Source organism: Chiroxiphia lanceolata, chromosome 3, assembly GCF_009829145.1.
Source record: "Chiroxiphia lanceolata isolate bChiLan1 chromosome 3, bChiLan1.pri, whole genome shotgun sequence".
Taxonomy (NCBI): domain Eukaryota; kingdom Metazoa; phylum Chordata; class Aves; order Passeriformes; family Pipridae; genus Chiroxiphia; species Chiroxiphia lanceolata.
The window spans coordinates 50,464,561-50,480,389 of NC_045639.1; the positions used below are offsets into that span (position 1 = coordinate 50,464,561).

Sequence of the window (15,829 nt, forward strand, 5' to 3'; positions counted from 1 at the left end):
ACAAGCCTATTTTAAGTCCTTTTGTATAGTACAGAAATGCACTATACATGAGAACAGATTATTTATTTCATTGATGCAGCCTACCATGGATGCTAGTGCAGCAGGTGGAAGTGACTAGTTAAAGATGGGGTGAATGCGAATAGCCACTATCTCTGGTGGAAGTCCTCACTCAGCTCTGTTCAACTAACCATGAAATCACATCCTGAGCCACCAGGCCTTGAGTTGAAATGCTTGACCACATGTGTACATCAGTATGGTGAAACAGTTGGGTTTTGGTCAGCAGAAGGAGAGTAATGTGGAAAGCAATTCAACTTAGCTTAGTCATCAGTGAAAACAAGCAGTAGTCTGGGTTTCTTCAACTTTTTCTGTGAAGTCTGTGTGCAAATGAAATCTGTAATTTTCAGCTGGTATATGGGTATTTGTTACACTCTTAAAGTTCAGACAGCTCACTTAGAGGGATGATGTACGTCTGATTTTTTTCCTCTCAATGCAAATTACTCATTCTTTTTGTCTACACTGTTACAAAAACGGATGTAGACAGAAGTAACAAAGTCAACCTGCTATATTTATCTTTACTAACTGAGATGGGATGTGGGAATTCTAAGGCTAAACAAATGTTTCACACTTAAAATCTATTTTAAGCAATAGCACCTCTGGCTTTTGTGTATTTATTTGTGTACCACCTGCTTCTCTTGTCCAAGCATACAGCAGCCTGCAGGGAGTGAAGCATTATGTTTGTCAGGTCTCCACGATTAACACTCAGCTTGGAAAAGTAAAGCAATGCTTATTCCAGACGTATATTTTTCATGCTTGCATTAGTGTTCAGAAATGCCAAGCTGTTCCAGTAAAGAAAATGCTGTCATCTAGATAAGAGCTTTCAACCTTGAAAACTGTAGTCAAATTTTGGTACTTCGGTAATTTTACTTTACCAGTTAATGGTGGATGACATCCATACTCCAATGGGCAGTACCAGTTGGACAGATTTATCCAAGCCAGAAACTTTTCTGTTTGCGTTATAAAAACATCTTTTGCCTATCTAAACATGTAATTTTGTGCTGTGATCACACAGCCTCATCCAACTGCAGCTCAGCTCTCTGTAGAAAGGCCAGCTGATTAGATACCTACACGATTGATTGGTTTTGTAGGTGCTCTTTGATTAGCTGCTTACAGTCAGCAAAGTTTATAGGCTTCCTCTGTATTCATCCTCACTCCTGAAAGCTTGGTGAAAAGCTCAGTGGAGTAACAGGCTATAGCGTTGTGTAAGTTACAAGTATTTTGCTTTTTGAAGTATTTGCTTGTGTTTTAAAAACATTGATAAAAGATGGATCATTTTGATCATCCCTCGGACAAGCCTGCTTATTCCTGAGTGGGTGATTTTTATGTTTTGTTTTTCATTCTTCTAATCAAAACATGGGTGGGGATTGGTAAAAAGGGCCGATAATTCCTGGTATTTGCTTAAGGTCATGTTTTGAACAAAGATGCTCTTGCTTTGTAGATATCATGCATTGCATATTGCAGTTATTACCCTCTAACAGCTTCATCCCTGAATTGTGAATTCTGCAGGTGTGAGTGAAACTAATAGTAAATTCACTGTAATTGTCATAGTCTTTCAAGTAGCCTCTACTCTTATGACTAGATAACTATCTACATTTAAACTAATAGATGGTTATAGGTCTATGCATACTTTAACTCAACGTATAAAAACATGTCAGAAGAAATTAATCCTGAATCCAGCATTTAAAATATTTTATGACAAATTGCTTAAAAACTAGAAGTGCAGATAATGAACAACAATTCATTGCCTGGTGTTGAAATGACTGGTAGCTAATATCAGCAGTGTGTAGTTAACTGCAGTGGAAGGCCAGCAACAGTTGATACACACTGGACCATAGCTGTTTTGCAGAGTACATTCCAGTGTTTTGTTAGAAATCATATTAGTTTTGGCTTTTTGTCATGGCTAGGTGCCACAGCTTAGGATTTTTTTTAATAACATGTGGGGTTTTTTCCTAGTGTAAGAACTGAAAATAACAGAATAAGGAATTAGCATCATCACGTTTCGGGAGATCAGGGTACTGGTCTGTTTTTTTCAAATAAAGGTTGTCGCATCGGGCCTTTATATAATAAAAAAATGGAGTCTGCTCCCCGCTGAGGTGGTGATCAGAGAGAGTTTATTTCAAACTCGGCGCTCTTTTTATCCCTTAAAACCATGTGACCTGGTAACCAATGAGATTATCGATTCCGGGCGCATGTCCCCTGGGTGCCTCTCCTGCACCCTGGACACACCTCCTGCAAAAGGTGGCAACAGCAATTTTCTCAGTGGAAGCAGAGAATGAAAGCTTTGCTCACTTCTGTACATGAATATTGCTGATGTGGTTCTGGTTCTCCCTTGAAGGCCAGTCGAGCCTTCACTGAGTGCCTGCAGAGCTGTTCCTCTCACATGTTCTTACTCCTCTTTTCTCTGGCTGCAATTACTTCTGCACAATAACGTTTTTTTCCTTCTTAAGTATGTTGTCAGAAAGGTGTTTCTACCTTTGCTGATTGGCTCAGTGTTGGCCCATGGTGGGTCTGTCTCAGAGCCAGCTGGCGTTGACTCTCTGGGACATGGGGGAAGCTTCTGGCAGCTTCTCACAGAAGCCACCCCGCTAGTCCTCTCCCCACTATCAGAACCTTGCCATGCAAGCCCAATACACTAGCATAGGCCACTCTTCTTTGTCCTTAGGCACCAAAGACCTCACAAGATTGACTAATTCTAGATTTTCATGAGTTCTCAGACAGATCTGTATATGCTTTCCTGAAGGTAGAGGCAATCTCCAGTAGCCCTAGCACACCTCTGGTGTTGCTGATGTTAGTATGTGACAGATAAAAAAGCAATAAAGTTGAGCCAAACAACCTTCTACACTGTCAGTGAAAATTGACTCTTCTTTCCGAGTTCAAATCTCTATCTCACTACCTCCTGGCTTTTTTTAATGAGCATCTGAAAATATGAATTTAAAGAGATAATTTGTTTATACTTTCTCTATAGATTGGTGTCTATGTGATGGCTGTAGATGATGCTGGCTTGGGTTTTAGAACACCTGTGAAATTGATGTTTATTAGTGACTAATGGTGTTCACTTGACATATTTCATGTCTGAGCATTTTAGCGAATAAAGCAGGTGTACTTTGTTCCAGTATTTATGCCATTTCCTTATCAAGTCTTCCCAAGGTTTTTTTTTACTCTCTCCAAGAAGATGATGAAACTGGCTTTTGAGGAAAAATAATGCGAACTTTATCAAACCTACTGTTGTTATAGATTGGAACTTGGCAAGAGCATTAGGATATGTTCCTCTTTCAGTGGAGCTGATATATGTATGTGAAAGTGGGCTGTGCACATAGGTGACAGATAAATTACATTCAAGTAGTCTATTCACCTTTTCTTGATCATTTTCCCTTGGGATGCCTGTCATGGACTCAGTGTCTTTTGGCAGCTGTTTAGGTGTCAGCAGAGCCCTGTGCTTAGCACATATGTGACACTGCTTCAAAGCTTTAAGTGAATAAAAAAATGGTTGGAGGTCAGGTGAGGTCAAAATGAAAAGAAATAAAATGCATAACCAAATTTGATCTGATTTTATTGGTTTGAAGCTGGAAAGTGCATAAATAACACTTTTCACCATTCTTTCAGTTCTAACCTAGTACTTATGTGCTAGTTGTTCATGTTTTCTTTATGGAGCAAGGCTATCATAGAATAGTACAATCATTTAGATTGGAAAAGACTTCTGAGATCAAGTCCAGCCATTGACATAGCACCACCATTATCAAGCAGATTATTTTTTATTTGACTTTAAAACTTACTAAAAGTTGATTTCAGCTCTACCTCCTTACACTGAGTTTTTATGTTCATCAAATTTATGTAATTTTTATTTTTTCCAAGTATTTTGATAACAATTAAGGTAACAGCCAGGAACTGTGCATTTTTCTTTTAGTTTGCGAGTTTTGTTTTTTCCTTTTGGTTTTTGGTTTTGGGTTTGTTTTTAGTGGATACTTCTTTTTTCATTTGGACTCATGTTTTAGTTCTAGCCAGCCTTTATGAGAACACGATTTTAACCCTTTAGCCCCCTACAGTCTTAAGCGATTGATTTGTTAGGGATGAAGTGCTTGATTTAAAACAAACAAACAAAAACAATCAAAAAAAACCCCACCCAAAACACTGAAAAACAAGCAAGATTTGTTTCCTTTTAAGTACATGCCTACCAGGGGTTTTAAGGCATGAATAGTAGTGTATGTGTTTTTTATACAGTTAAAATTCTCTGTTTAGCTTTTCTTAAAAAATTGGTGGATAATCTTTGAAGCAGTCCATCCAGGACAGGGTGGAAAAGATTTCAGTGATTTAAAAAAATCTATCCTACTTATAAAATGATGAGTTGAGATGATCATCCAGTGTGCAAATTTTCAGCTATTAAAAATAGTCAGAATTTAGTAGTGCTAAAATAGAGTAAGTAACTTCCTATGTTTACCAGACTCACTATGTGGCTGATAAAATATTGAGAGAATTCGCTAAGTGCCTTAACCACAAAGATCCCCTTACGGTTTGAAGCACTGTTTTACAGTATAACTCAGCTTTTGAGCCTAGTACACTCGATAAAATACTATGATTTAAAAAAAAACCCATAAAATATTTCTCCACTTCCCTCAGTTTATTAGAAGCAGTGGGCCATGATTTAAACCCAGCCGTCAACCAAGTGTGTAGCAACACAGTGACCCACTCATGCCCTATCACTTGTAACAGTGACTTGGAAAAATAGATGCCATCACTCCAAATGTGCCCTCCTTCCTCCTTCTCCTCCCCTGCTTTATATACTGAGCATGATGTCATATGGCATGTATCAGTTGGGGTCAGCTGTCCTGGCTGTGTCTTTTCCCAACTTCCCATACACCCCCAGTCCTCTTGGAAAGTAGAAAAGGCCTTTGCTCTGTGTAATCACTGCTCAATAATAACAAAACCATCACTATATTATCAACAATGGGCTCAGCACAAATCCAAAACACAGCCCCATACTAGCCACTGTGAAGAAAATTAACTCTACCCCAGTCGAAACCAGCACATAGTACAAAATAGTTGTAGAAATATTGGGAATAATTATTTTGTGTTCTTTTAAAATTGTGTTCTCCTTTCTTCTAAACGGCAGTATCTCAATGGAAGAAAACTCTTGATTTTTCCAGAAGATTTTGCCATTGTTATTCATAATTGTTTGTAATCCTGCTGAAGCTACAGGGGGAGAATGATATAGCAGACTAGTATTATGGAGATCTGTCCAAAAGCTAGAATTGAATCTGTGCTATTAAGTGTGAATTGGGTCAAAAATATTTGAATAGTACGGGAGCACTAATTTGTTTGTTTTGTTCATATTAATTTATTGCTTAAGAATCTTAAAGACAAAAAATCACTTTATTCTGTGATTTACCGAAATAGAGAAGATGATTTCTTACTTTTTAATACTTCTTCAGTTTATAGTATATCAGAGATGTGTTGATATTGGGAGGCTGACTGAAAGTAAATGGGCAGTACAAAGAGACTTGGGAAATTACAGCCAGATTGCCTGTCACAAGAAGATAAATCTATGAGGGATGCTGTGCATGCTGATGTCCTGCAAAAATTTAAACAGTAGTGAACTAGCTTTTTATTAAGCCTCTCAATTTTGAAAGACTTTGGGACACAACAGGGATGCAGGTTTTGTGAACGACAGTAGCCTGCAGTTTTCATCCATCTAATTTCAAAGATGCTTGGAAAGTATTTCGTCTTTTGGTTGGTACTTTAATTGTCAGGCTGTGTGCATAATAAATGTAAATTTTGCTTGAGTCTGGCATTCACACAACAGCCTACCTACTGTTACACAAAACAGAAAGATTCTAATATCACCAATTTTGCAATCTGTAGGTTTTGTCCTATGTCACATACCATAGCTAAAAAAACTACCTAAATCATTTCTGAAGCTAGTAAAACTCCGTGCTTTCACTGAAATTTAGAACACAATCCGTTCTGAATTGATCTTTGTTAACCTGCAGATAATCTGTGCAGATTATTTCAAAGTATATGAATATCTCTTAGATTACAGTTTTAAATTTCCAGCTCTCCAATATATTCCCATCTTCTTTCCGTTCTTTCCATGACAGGAAGATATTTATAAACTAGCATAGCATAGGAGGAGGTCATGGCTACTCCGTCATGGCCGCCTTCATTATCTTTTTATTAGGAAGTGCTGGATTGTAGCACTAAAGTCCAATTATAGCTGGGTCTGGATGACCTAGACCTTCAGTGGAAAAAACCAAAAATCTGCCATTCTGCATAGGGATAGCATAACAGAGTATCTTCTGAAAGTGACAATTGATTTGGTTAATCTTGCTAAGCCTTGTGACTCAGTTGAGTAACACTCATGGTTTTATCACGAGTCTTTTATTTGTTGATGGCATTCTTAAATCCTGAATTGAAAAGGGTTTTTTTCTAGATATGATGTTTGAAGGGGAAAAAAAAGTCTGAATCCTGAGATGCTGTGGAGGCTTGCAAAACTGAAAAAAAAATGCCAACCACCAAGTAAGAATTCTGGTATTATTTTGAAAGCTTCATGATTTTGAAGGTGAACTGGTAGGTTCTAGAAGTTTTGTACTTAGGCTTTACAAAAGTATAAGATTTAGTTCAGGAAACAGTGAATAGCAGTGAAGTACTCTAATAAGGGCCATGAGCTTTATCAGAAATGTGACTGTGGACATGCCTACATGTGGTCAAAAGTAGAGTCAAACTATCAGGCAAAGAGGACAGGGTGTTGTGACTGGGCTGAAGGGGTCTGTGTGAGAGTGATGGTAATTCAAGTGAAAGAGGAATTTGGCCAAGTAATGCAAGGGCAGGACAGTGCAGTTATGTGAAAAGGTAATTCTCAGGACAGCATCCACAGCCTCTGTTGTCCTGAGGGAGTGTGGAAGCCTTTATGGCTGGCACTATTGGGGATTTCGAGTAGATACAGGGAGAAGCTCCTTCCATTGGAATGGCAAACCATCATCAGGAATGAGGTTTGATTTGCCTGAGCAAGTCAGATTAATAATTTCAAATTCCAGAAGAGTGAAATGGGAGCACTTGACACTGGGTCTCCTCAATTATTGCCTCTGATGTGTCATCTCCAGCACCACAGGATCCACTTGTGACTCAAGATGTGGATTGTGGTCTGTCAGGATAGGTATTCTGGGCCTTTGAGTCATTTTGGATGACACAGTGATTTCTGCTCTGTTCTGGTTCTGCTGGAAGAGTTGGCCAGCAGCACGTTGTCCCTCCTGTAGGTATTTCTTGGTGTGGTTCCTTCCAGGTGGTGACATCTTGTCATGAACTAGATTTGAATCTGTTACCTGCAGGAGCTGTGATGGAAATTCAGTCCCTTTGAGTTCCTCTGAGCATGCAGAGCAAGAGCACCTCAGAGCTAGCTCATCTGTAACAAGCATATGGGTTACAGTCCAGCAGAGCTGGCCTGTTTTACAAATTAAAGTCCAGTTATGGCTATAAACAACCTTTATTTCATACTGCAGTTGACTTACAAAGTGTCTGCTTAAAATGCATTGGAAAAGACAATCATGCTGAAGACATTAAAATGAAATGTGGAGCTACAGAAAGAGGGCCTTAAGTAAAGGGCAGGAGGGCAAACTGAAATGCATCATGACAGATCCTTGGCAATAGTGAAACCATGAGTCGCTGCACTAATGAGTTGCCTAATAGTCAACCACAATACGTACAAAAGGGTTAAACCTTAATGTGAAGAAAGACAAGTGCATACAGAGAAATACATTATTCAGTCTACCACTCACCACATTCAAATCAAATATTATTGGCTCACAGGGTGAATTCATGAATATTGCACTGGAAGGATAGAGACTACCGTAAGGTAGTGAGGTTACTTAAGGGATCACCAGTGCTGTGAAGTATTATAAGAAGTTTTAAAACCAGGCTTAGTATTTTGCAAGTATCCAATATAAAGATGTGCATTGGATGTGATAGGATTTACTACTTAAACAGAGAATAACTGTGCCAGTGTATTCTGAGCGTATCAGAGCATACAAAACCCTGGGCTCTGGAGGAAAAACAGCAGTTTTAAACTGTACAGTTCCAAGCTACATATAGCATGAGGCTGCTTTGGAGTTAAAATCAGTCTTGCACAAATTCTGCAGCTTACAGGTTTTCTGATATTACATGGAAAACCTTCCAGTGGAAAATGCGGTAATTAATGTGTCACTAAAATTCTTAACCTACCTGAACTCATGCTAGTTCCCTCAGCTAATACCGGTATCAGTGAACCACATCCTTACATAATTTATCTCCTTTATCTTCTTATGAGGTAAAGTGCATACCAGAAAGATAACTTCTACAATCTGATTAACTTGAGAAGTAAGAAATAAATATGCTGCTTTTCATAAAAAAAACTAATGAGGGCCTTCCAGTTCTTTTTCTGCTGTAATCTGCATGCACTCATATAGGGTAAAGAAGAAAAAGGGTGATAGCTCTATGTTATGCATGCCTGTCTATAATAGTGATAGTCCCATATACTTTGATTCTTCTAAATTCCATCCTGAGATGTATTAAAAAGAGATGTCTGCAGGACACAAACGATAACTGTTCAATTCTCATTGGCACCATGGAGACAAGATACAGCACTATATCTAATTTTGGTCCCAAAAGAAGTGAAAAAGTTGCAAACTGTGGAGGAAAGCAGGAAGAATGAAGAAGGGGTTGAAAAGCACACTATCTTAAGAAAGGGTAAAAGGAAAAGATTTGATTAATCTAGAGGTGATGGTTGTACCCCATCCCCAAGTAATTATCCATTTGGTAGGGTGATTCCCTCTCACCTGCTTCATCCCTGAGAGGAGCCAGAGCTGAGCTGCCATTGTTTAAGTACAGCAAGTGTTGCTGAGTGATGAAAGCCAGGAGTCCCACTCACACCTCCAGAGGCTGCCTAACATCAGTGAGCACCTGAAATGGCTAAGTAAACAGAGCATCTACTCTCTACCAACTTGTTTGACTCTTTGTATATACGTGCTGATTTTGAATGTTGCTGAAACTTCACATACCTGAAATAAACTTGGTTCTGCGCTCTCTGTGGTGGGGAGTCTTGTGCAGCAGATTGCAGGAGCAGAGGTTTTGTTCTGCTGTAAGCTGCTGTTGTAGGCAAGTGATGCAGGTGTAAAGTATAAAAGGAGCAAACACAATTGTGTTCATAGGATGCAGCCAAAGCTTTGGAAACTGCATCTTTGACCTCTTCTTTATAAATTCCCCAGGTTCTTGTTGATATTATTGTAGTTTCTATAGCCATAGTATCTTGTAATAGAACCTGATCTGAGACTTAGTGGAGAAACTTTACTATGCTTTAAACTGAACTCTTTTTAGATTTGTAAGTGTGCAGGGCTTCTTCACAGAAAAATTACTGGAAGTTTTGATTTTGGCTCTACTGATCTGTTTCTTAAGACATGTCAGGGACCATAAGCTTTAGCAGACACTTCATAGTAATGCTTTTCTTTAGTCTTAATAAATTTGAGTACTGTCTGCAACCAAGTTGCCTTTTTATGCTTGTGCTCCATGCTTATGTTTTCAATTTATTGTGGTACTTAGGGATGTTGAATTGTTAGAGAACACATTTTAACTTAGTCTTCCAAATGTGTCATGTGTCCAACAGATGAGATGCATTGTTTGTGGCAGGGGGGAGCGAAGTCATCCTTTTTCAATTAAATTAGTGGATTAATAAAAATGCAACAGAAAAATCTTCTGTTTCTTCTTCTGCCTTATTTTCAATGCTGCGCTGCATTTAAATTTTGAAAACAAACCAACTTCACCCTTACCTTTTCTTACAGTTTCTAGTGTATTTTCAGTGACCATGCTGTCTGGTCTGCTTTAGAGTTGGTTAATTCCAAAAGCTTGTCTCTGTCTAGCATCATTACACTCTGCAGGTGAATCTTTATGTAACTGGATCTGTGTGCTTTAGCTGGGGAAGAAGGAGACTAGCTAGTAATTTATTTTGTTTTCTCCCTTGTTCATTGTTCAGTCATGTTTTCTGCTGACAAAACTTTTGTGTTAGCAACTCTTCACTGTAATTGCTTTAAAAGTACGTTGATACTTGTTTGGAATGAAATTTTGTGCATCAGTTCCTGACCTTGGGTTTGGCACAGATAATCTTTTAGTGGGCTTTGAGTTTGCCTTTAAGTAGGCCATGGCAGGCGTGTGACGGACCTCAGTTAAAAAGAGGCATCCAATGTATCTAAGATCTCAAAGCTGATGACTGAACTATCTGACCTATCTTCATGAAACCCACAACATGAGAGCAGGTATTCTCTGGAAAAGGTAGAAGATGAGCTAAAAATGAAATGCATAGTGGTTAACAAACCTCTGGAATTTGTTAGTACAGCAAGTTATGTAAGAAATTCTTCATGCAGCAAGCAAGAATGTGACTTCTAACATGCCATATATAATCTTTGGGGACACTAGAGAAGGAGGAGAGATACTGGAGAGAAATGACTGCTGACAGCTCTCAGATTTGTAGGTACCTAATGAGTATCATCCTCCCCTCAGGAGTAGAATGTACCATTGCTTTGACCCATTTTTAAAATTCTTATGATTTTGTCTCAGTTGGACAGGAAAAAAAATGCAGAGGTTGCACTGAGAAGGTGTGATGCTATATAAAGATGTGTGACATCAGCAAATGTTTAATTGTTTACACAGTCTTACCAATTTTGTATGTGTTGGTTGGCCTCATTCACCTGATAAACATGGAGTGCTGTCTGACTACAGGCTAGTGTCTGCTCAGAAAGGAGAAACCATTTCTGACATCCACTTCTGGTCCTTCTCATATTTAAGGACAGGGGTCACTTGCTTCCAGAAGTTGTGAAGATAATTGATTGCTTTCTGGGAACACATCTCTTTGACATGAATAATTCATTTGAGCAAACTGTATGTGGACTGGGAAATTTTTGGCAAATGGGCAAAATTATACTGGATTTGGCTCAGTAAAGGTGGAATAATTTAGGCCTTTGGGTGGATCCCTAAATTGTTGACACTGCAAGTCATGTTATCCAGCCTAATTTTTTTAAATGATGCAAAGGTTTACCTGGAGACAAAGCCACCACTGAAGATGGAAGCCTGGGCTTTTGTCAGGCTATCTGTTAAATGGCTCCCTTCCTGAGACTGGCAGACCTACTCTGCAGAGCTACTTGACGGTCACTGTCATGCAAGTTTGTTTTGGGTTAAAATTACTTTTTCTTCTTTCTTCCATTCACAATGATTCTTGAGATCTTCTTTAACTGTGGAACAAAAAAAAAAAAAAAAAGCCTCCTTGAACTGACAAGTAAATTGTTATATAACTTTCCAAACCCTTAGAGAGAGCTGTTGTAATTATACTGTGGGGTTTACTTTTTTATAGCTGTAAGTACTGATTCATATGACTACAAAGTGAATTACATGTTTGAATTTTTTATATTACCTCTGGGCTTTGATGCAGTGCTCAATAAAGTCACTCTGTAATTATTTTGAAGTTGCGTATATTGTTACATGAATATCATGTTGCTAGAGCATCACCTCAGCAGTTAGTCAGTCTACATGATACATACTCTTATTATAAAATAAAATGTAATCCAGTCAGCATTTTGTAAACTTCCAACTACTGTTTTCCATCGTGTTTCTGCTAATATAATAGGAGTCTCCTTTTCAAGAGCCTACTCTACCGCCGTCTCTTGTATTGTTTCAGTCTTTTCTGAGTATTGTGAGGGGGGAAAGAAAGTTCCTCTTTGAAGAAGTTTTCCATTTCTTGCATTTTTACTTCTGCTTAATACAAACTCAGGTTTCTGAAGAAGTATTTCTTCTAAGAAATAACTTGGACATTTTCTAAAATGCAGAAAGCAGATTTGCAGCATCCTAAGGGAACTGATCACATTAAAGAAATACTTTCCTATATATCAAAAGCCTGTGTACTGCATAGCTTTGTGCACTTGGCACACCCTTTGGGGCATTTAGGTGTGTTAAGTGGATTGGTGACGTAAACAGATGAAACATGAGCAGAGCTTCAGTAGCGCACCTCTAAAGCTCCCACGTTCAGCAGTGTTGCACGTGAAGTTTTGATTTCCGTTAGTGATTGTTCTTCTGGAATGAGCTTTGAGCTGTAGCATTTATCTTGAATCTTGAACTAAGTACATTCAGCTGGTTACTGAATCAAGGCATTGATATATTGGCCTCCTTTAAGCTAAATAGGTGTCTGAAAATAATAGCCCTTTATTTCAGGTTTCTTTATCTGCTGTAGTTTCTTTTTGAGGGTTGCCACGGTTATTGTTTGTGTGCAGAACACAATTGTGCTACCTAGGAAGATGAGTTTCAGAAACAAATGTGAGAACTGGCGAAACTTTGTAGCTACTGTCAGTTTTCTAAGCTGATAAAGTTGTTTGCACTTAGAATAGAGTTTGCAAAGGCCTGCTTTAATTTCATTTCCTTTTAAAAGAGTTATTTTAATAAGATTCACCCAAGGTTACTGGATAATCAAGTCAGGGATTTAATTAGAACTTGAGTGTAATCTGGGTGTAGTAAAACTGGAGTTAAATGAAGTACCAATGAAGAAAAACTTTTGCTCACTACATTACAAAATGCAACTCTGCTAGGAAAATCAAGGCAGTTTATAATTATGAAGCATTTTTAAATATGTCCATAGCCCTACAAACTCTCGTCATTTATCTCATTTCTAGGATGCTAAGCAAACACACACTTGTATGAGTCTTGCTCCTTCACTGGCACTTGTGAGCATCTGCTTATCATTTCTCTTGAAAGCTTTCACATACTTGCACAGCCAAGTATGCCAAAGGTATATGTCTGAGCAGAGGATAAATTCCACTTCCACAAGTTCCAGTGATGTTGTGTGGATGGTGCTGCAGGGCCATGACAAATAGTGATGCTAGTGTTTGTTATGTGAAGGGGACAATCCAGAATAGGGCTGTGTTTTCTTGTTCATTATGGTGTCCCTGGTGTGGTAATCAGCATAATAGAATGCATTCAGATGTTAACCTTTCAGGGATTATTAGCAGTAGTTTTGGAAAAGGTTAGCTACAGCTATAGCACAGAGATGTTAAATTCATCACCTTTGGAGTTCTCTAATAATTGAGGCTCAGATTTTGCATTTCTTAGGAAGCAAGTCTTCTGAAGGAGATTGATAAGGAATAAGGCAGCTAGGTTTCTCCTAGAAAACACCATAAAAATGTTACAAAGTGGCCAGACTTGATGCCTTATGTGGGGTTTGTATGAGCCTTAGGAGAGCCATATTTGCTTGCTGAATCAGCAGATGTGATATCCTGCAGCTTGGAAGGCTGTTAACTGAGGCCATGATCACCCAATACCAACCCCTTCCCTGACTAATTTGAAGAATCATGGCTTCTCCATTTATTTTGCAGTGAAGGATATCCTAAACATTCCAACCAGTAACAACAGTAATGTTCATTTGGTCATGAAATACAGCATTGACAGCAAAGTGCCAGTAAAGTCTTGCTAAAAATAACAGAATACAAGGTTTTTTTCTTTTTTCTTTCTAGTTAGCTGTCCTCTTTGAAAGTAGTCTTAAGGGTTCCCCGAGGAATCATTTTGCTTCCCTGATGAAGATCTATTAGTTGTTTGAATACCCTGAGAAGTGCCATGTGCTTTCATCTGACTGGTTTTATGTCATAAATTCTTCTGCTGGGAGAATGTGATTGCATCAAGTAATCTGCTGTGATTGCAGCAGAAGTAAATACAGATTGAGACACACCACCACTTTGGCCATTCCTTGCACTGAACACAGGTTGTCTGGAACCCGGGTGCAGGCCCTGTGTCAGGAAACATTTTGTGCCATTGTCTTAATAGAAAAATGGTCTTTTTTCTTAAGTGCCATATATGCACTGCTGTGGATGAAACTGTGAGCTCCTGGCTTTAAGAAGCTTGAAAACAGTTTCCTCTTGGCCTATACTATCAGATGCTGCTGCTATATGCTATACATCAAATACTTGTCTAGTGTGATAGTGTTATTTCAGAATGCATTTTGGTGAAAAAACAGCCCATGGTCATCATCCAGGAATAAAATAAGGCTGCATCCAATATATTTCAAGGCAGTGAATTACCACTCGCTTGTTCTGGTTTCCCAGGGAGGAGAGCATGGTGCAAGAGTTCATGTGGGCAGGAGAACATTCCCAGTGTCCAGGTTGGGTGTAACTGTTGTGTTTTGAGTTTTAGTGCACATTACCTATGTGGAGGTGATCAGACTGTGCTAGCTGGCCTCAGGCCACCTGTAGCACTGGCATTTTTCATTCCACAAGTATATACCTAGCCAGTGGCATGATTTGTTCTCTGAGTCTCTATGGAAGATTCATGTTTATATTTGAAATTGAAATAGTTGATTAATTTTAGCTTTATACAACTGGTGGTTGTTTGGGGTTCTTCTCTTTTTAAGCTGGAGTTTTGCAATACAGGCATTCCTCTTGCATTATGTCAACTTCACTTTGAGTTGCTAAACTGTGGCACAGATTCACTCCATTCTTTTTATGGGAGATAGTCAACTATAGCTGACTATTTGCATTGATATTACAAGCAGCAAGCTTAAGCCTATTGTCAGCAGTTGCATAGTGTTTCTGGAGTAGCTGCCAATCTGTTACATTTAACTGGATCATGAAGGGGAAATCTCACCTTGCCATCTCCTGAGCCATGTTGTTTCTATTCTGAAGAGCTGTTGGCTTGTTAGAGGAAGTGAATGCTTCTGACCTGGACAGGGCCCTAGGAATTCTCCTGTATGTGTCTGTTGGCTTCAGATCAAAACATGTTACTCAAGGTACATGGAAACAAAAATGTCAATATACTGACTCCATTTTTTTCAATCTTTATTTAGGTACTTCCTTTCCCCAGTCAGGTGGTCTACAACAGAGTGGGAAAGTGTGGGAGTCGAACTGTGGTTTTGCTTTTGAGAATTTTATCAGAGAAACATGGATTCAATCTGGTTACATCTGACATTCATAACAAAACAAGACTGACCAAAAATGAACAGGTAAGTTACTCCTGCTCCTCTTAGATCAGTTTTTCTTATTATGTTTATGAAACTGAGAAGCAAAGGCATATGCTAGCAGAAGTCCTATTGAAAAGATGTATTGCTGTTTTGACCTGAGTGATTATCCAGAATTCATCATTCTCTAAGTGACTTCATTTAATAGGAGAAGTGGATGGTAGAGCCAAGAACAACATGATGTGGAAGCTAACCAGAAAAACTAACTTTTGATGAGCCAGCTTTGAATTTAGTCAGCACAGCAGTTAAACTACCAACAAGGCAAGAAAGGTTAGTACCAGCGAAGTTAAGTGCTAACAGCATCTGGGATACGTATTAATGTATCTGCAGGGCACAGCCATTTATCATATAATCAGGCCAGCCTATTCAGACCTAGCTTGGGTCTCCTTAAGCAGAGCAGGAGTAAATAATAGCCAAAAGGATCTTTTTTGGTGACTTTCTTAACTCACTTTTAGTAAGCAGTTGCTTCAAAAAGTTATTTCCCCATGCCATGCTAATCCATGTTGCTATAATCTGACATGCCCTTGATCCTATCTCAGCTTCTTGCTTATCTACCTTATTCATGTTATTGCACAACCCTCACTACAGGAAGTGAAAATTGCTCTCTATCCAGGCACACTTTTTCACGTTTTTCACGTTCCCTTAAAGTTGTAGAAGGCATTATTTTTGCACCTTTGATTCTATAAAAGATCCAGTTATTTAAATTTTCTTCTATTCAGAGTAACCATAAGCCTTCTGTAAGTATCACTCCCATAAGCAGATATTGATACA

The 15,829-nt window shown here is 38.6% G+C and overlaps 1 protein-coding gene across 2 annotated transcripts in view; it reads left to right on the forward strand.

Moving 5' to 3' along the window:
* The window catches only part of UST (uronyl 2-sulfotransferase), a 160,461-nt gene that overhangs the window by 62,985 nt on the left and 81,647 nt on the right, over positions 1-15,829 (forward strand). For both annotated transcript variants that reach the window (XM_032681582.1, XM_032681583.1), the window contains exon 3: positions 14,888-15,043. In XM_032681582.1, coding sequence (XP_032537473.1) covers positions 14,888-15,043 — 156 coding nt within the window. The remainder of the gene's footprint in view (positions 1-14,887; positions 15,044-15,829) is intronic.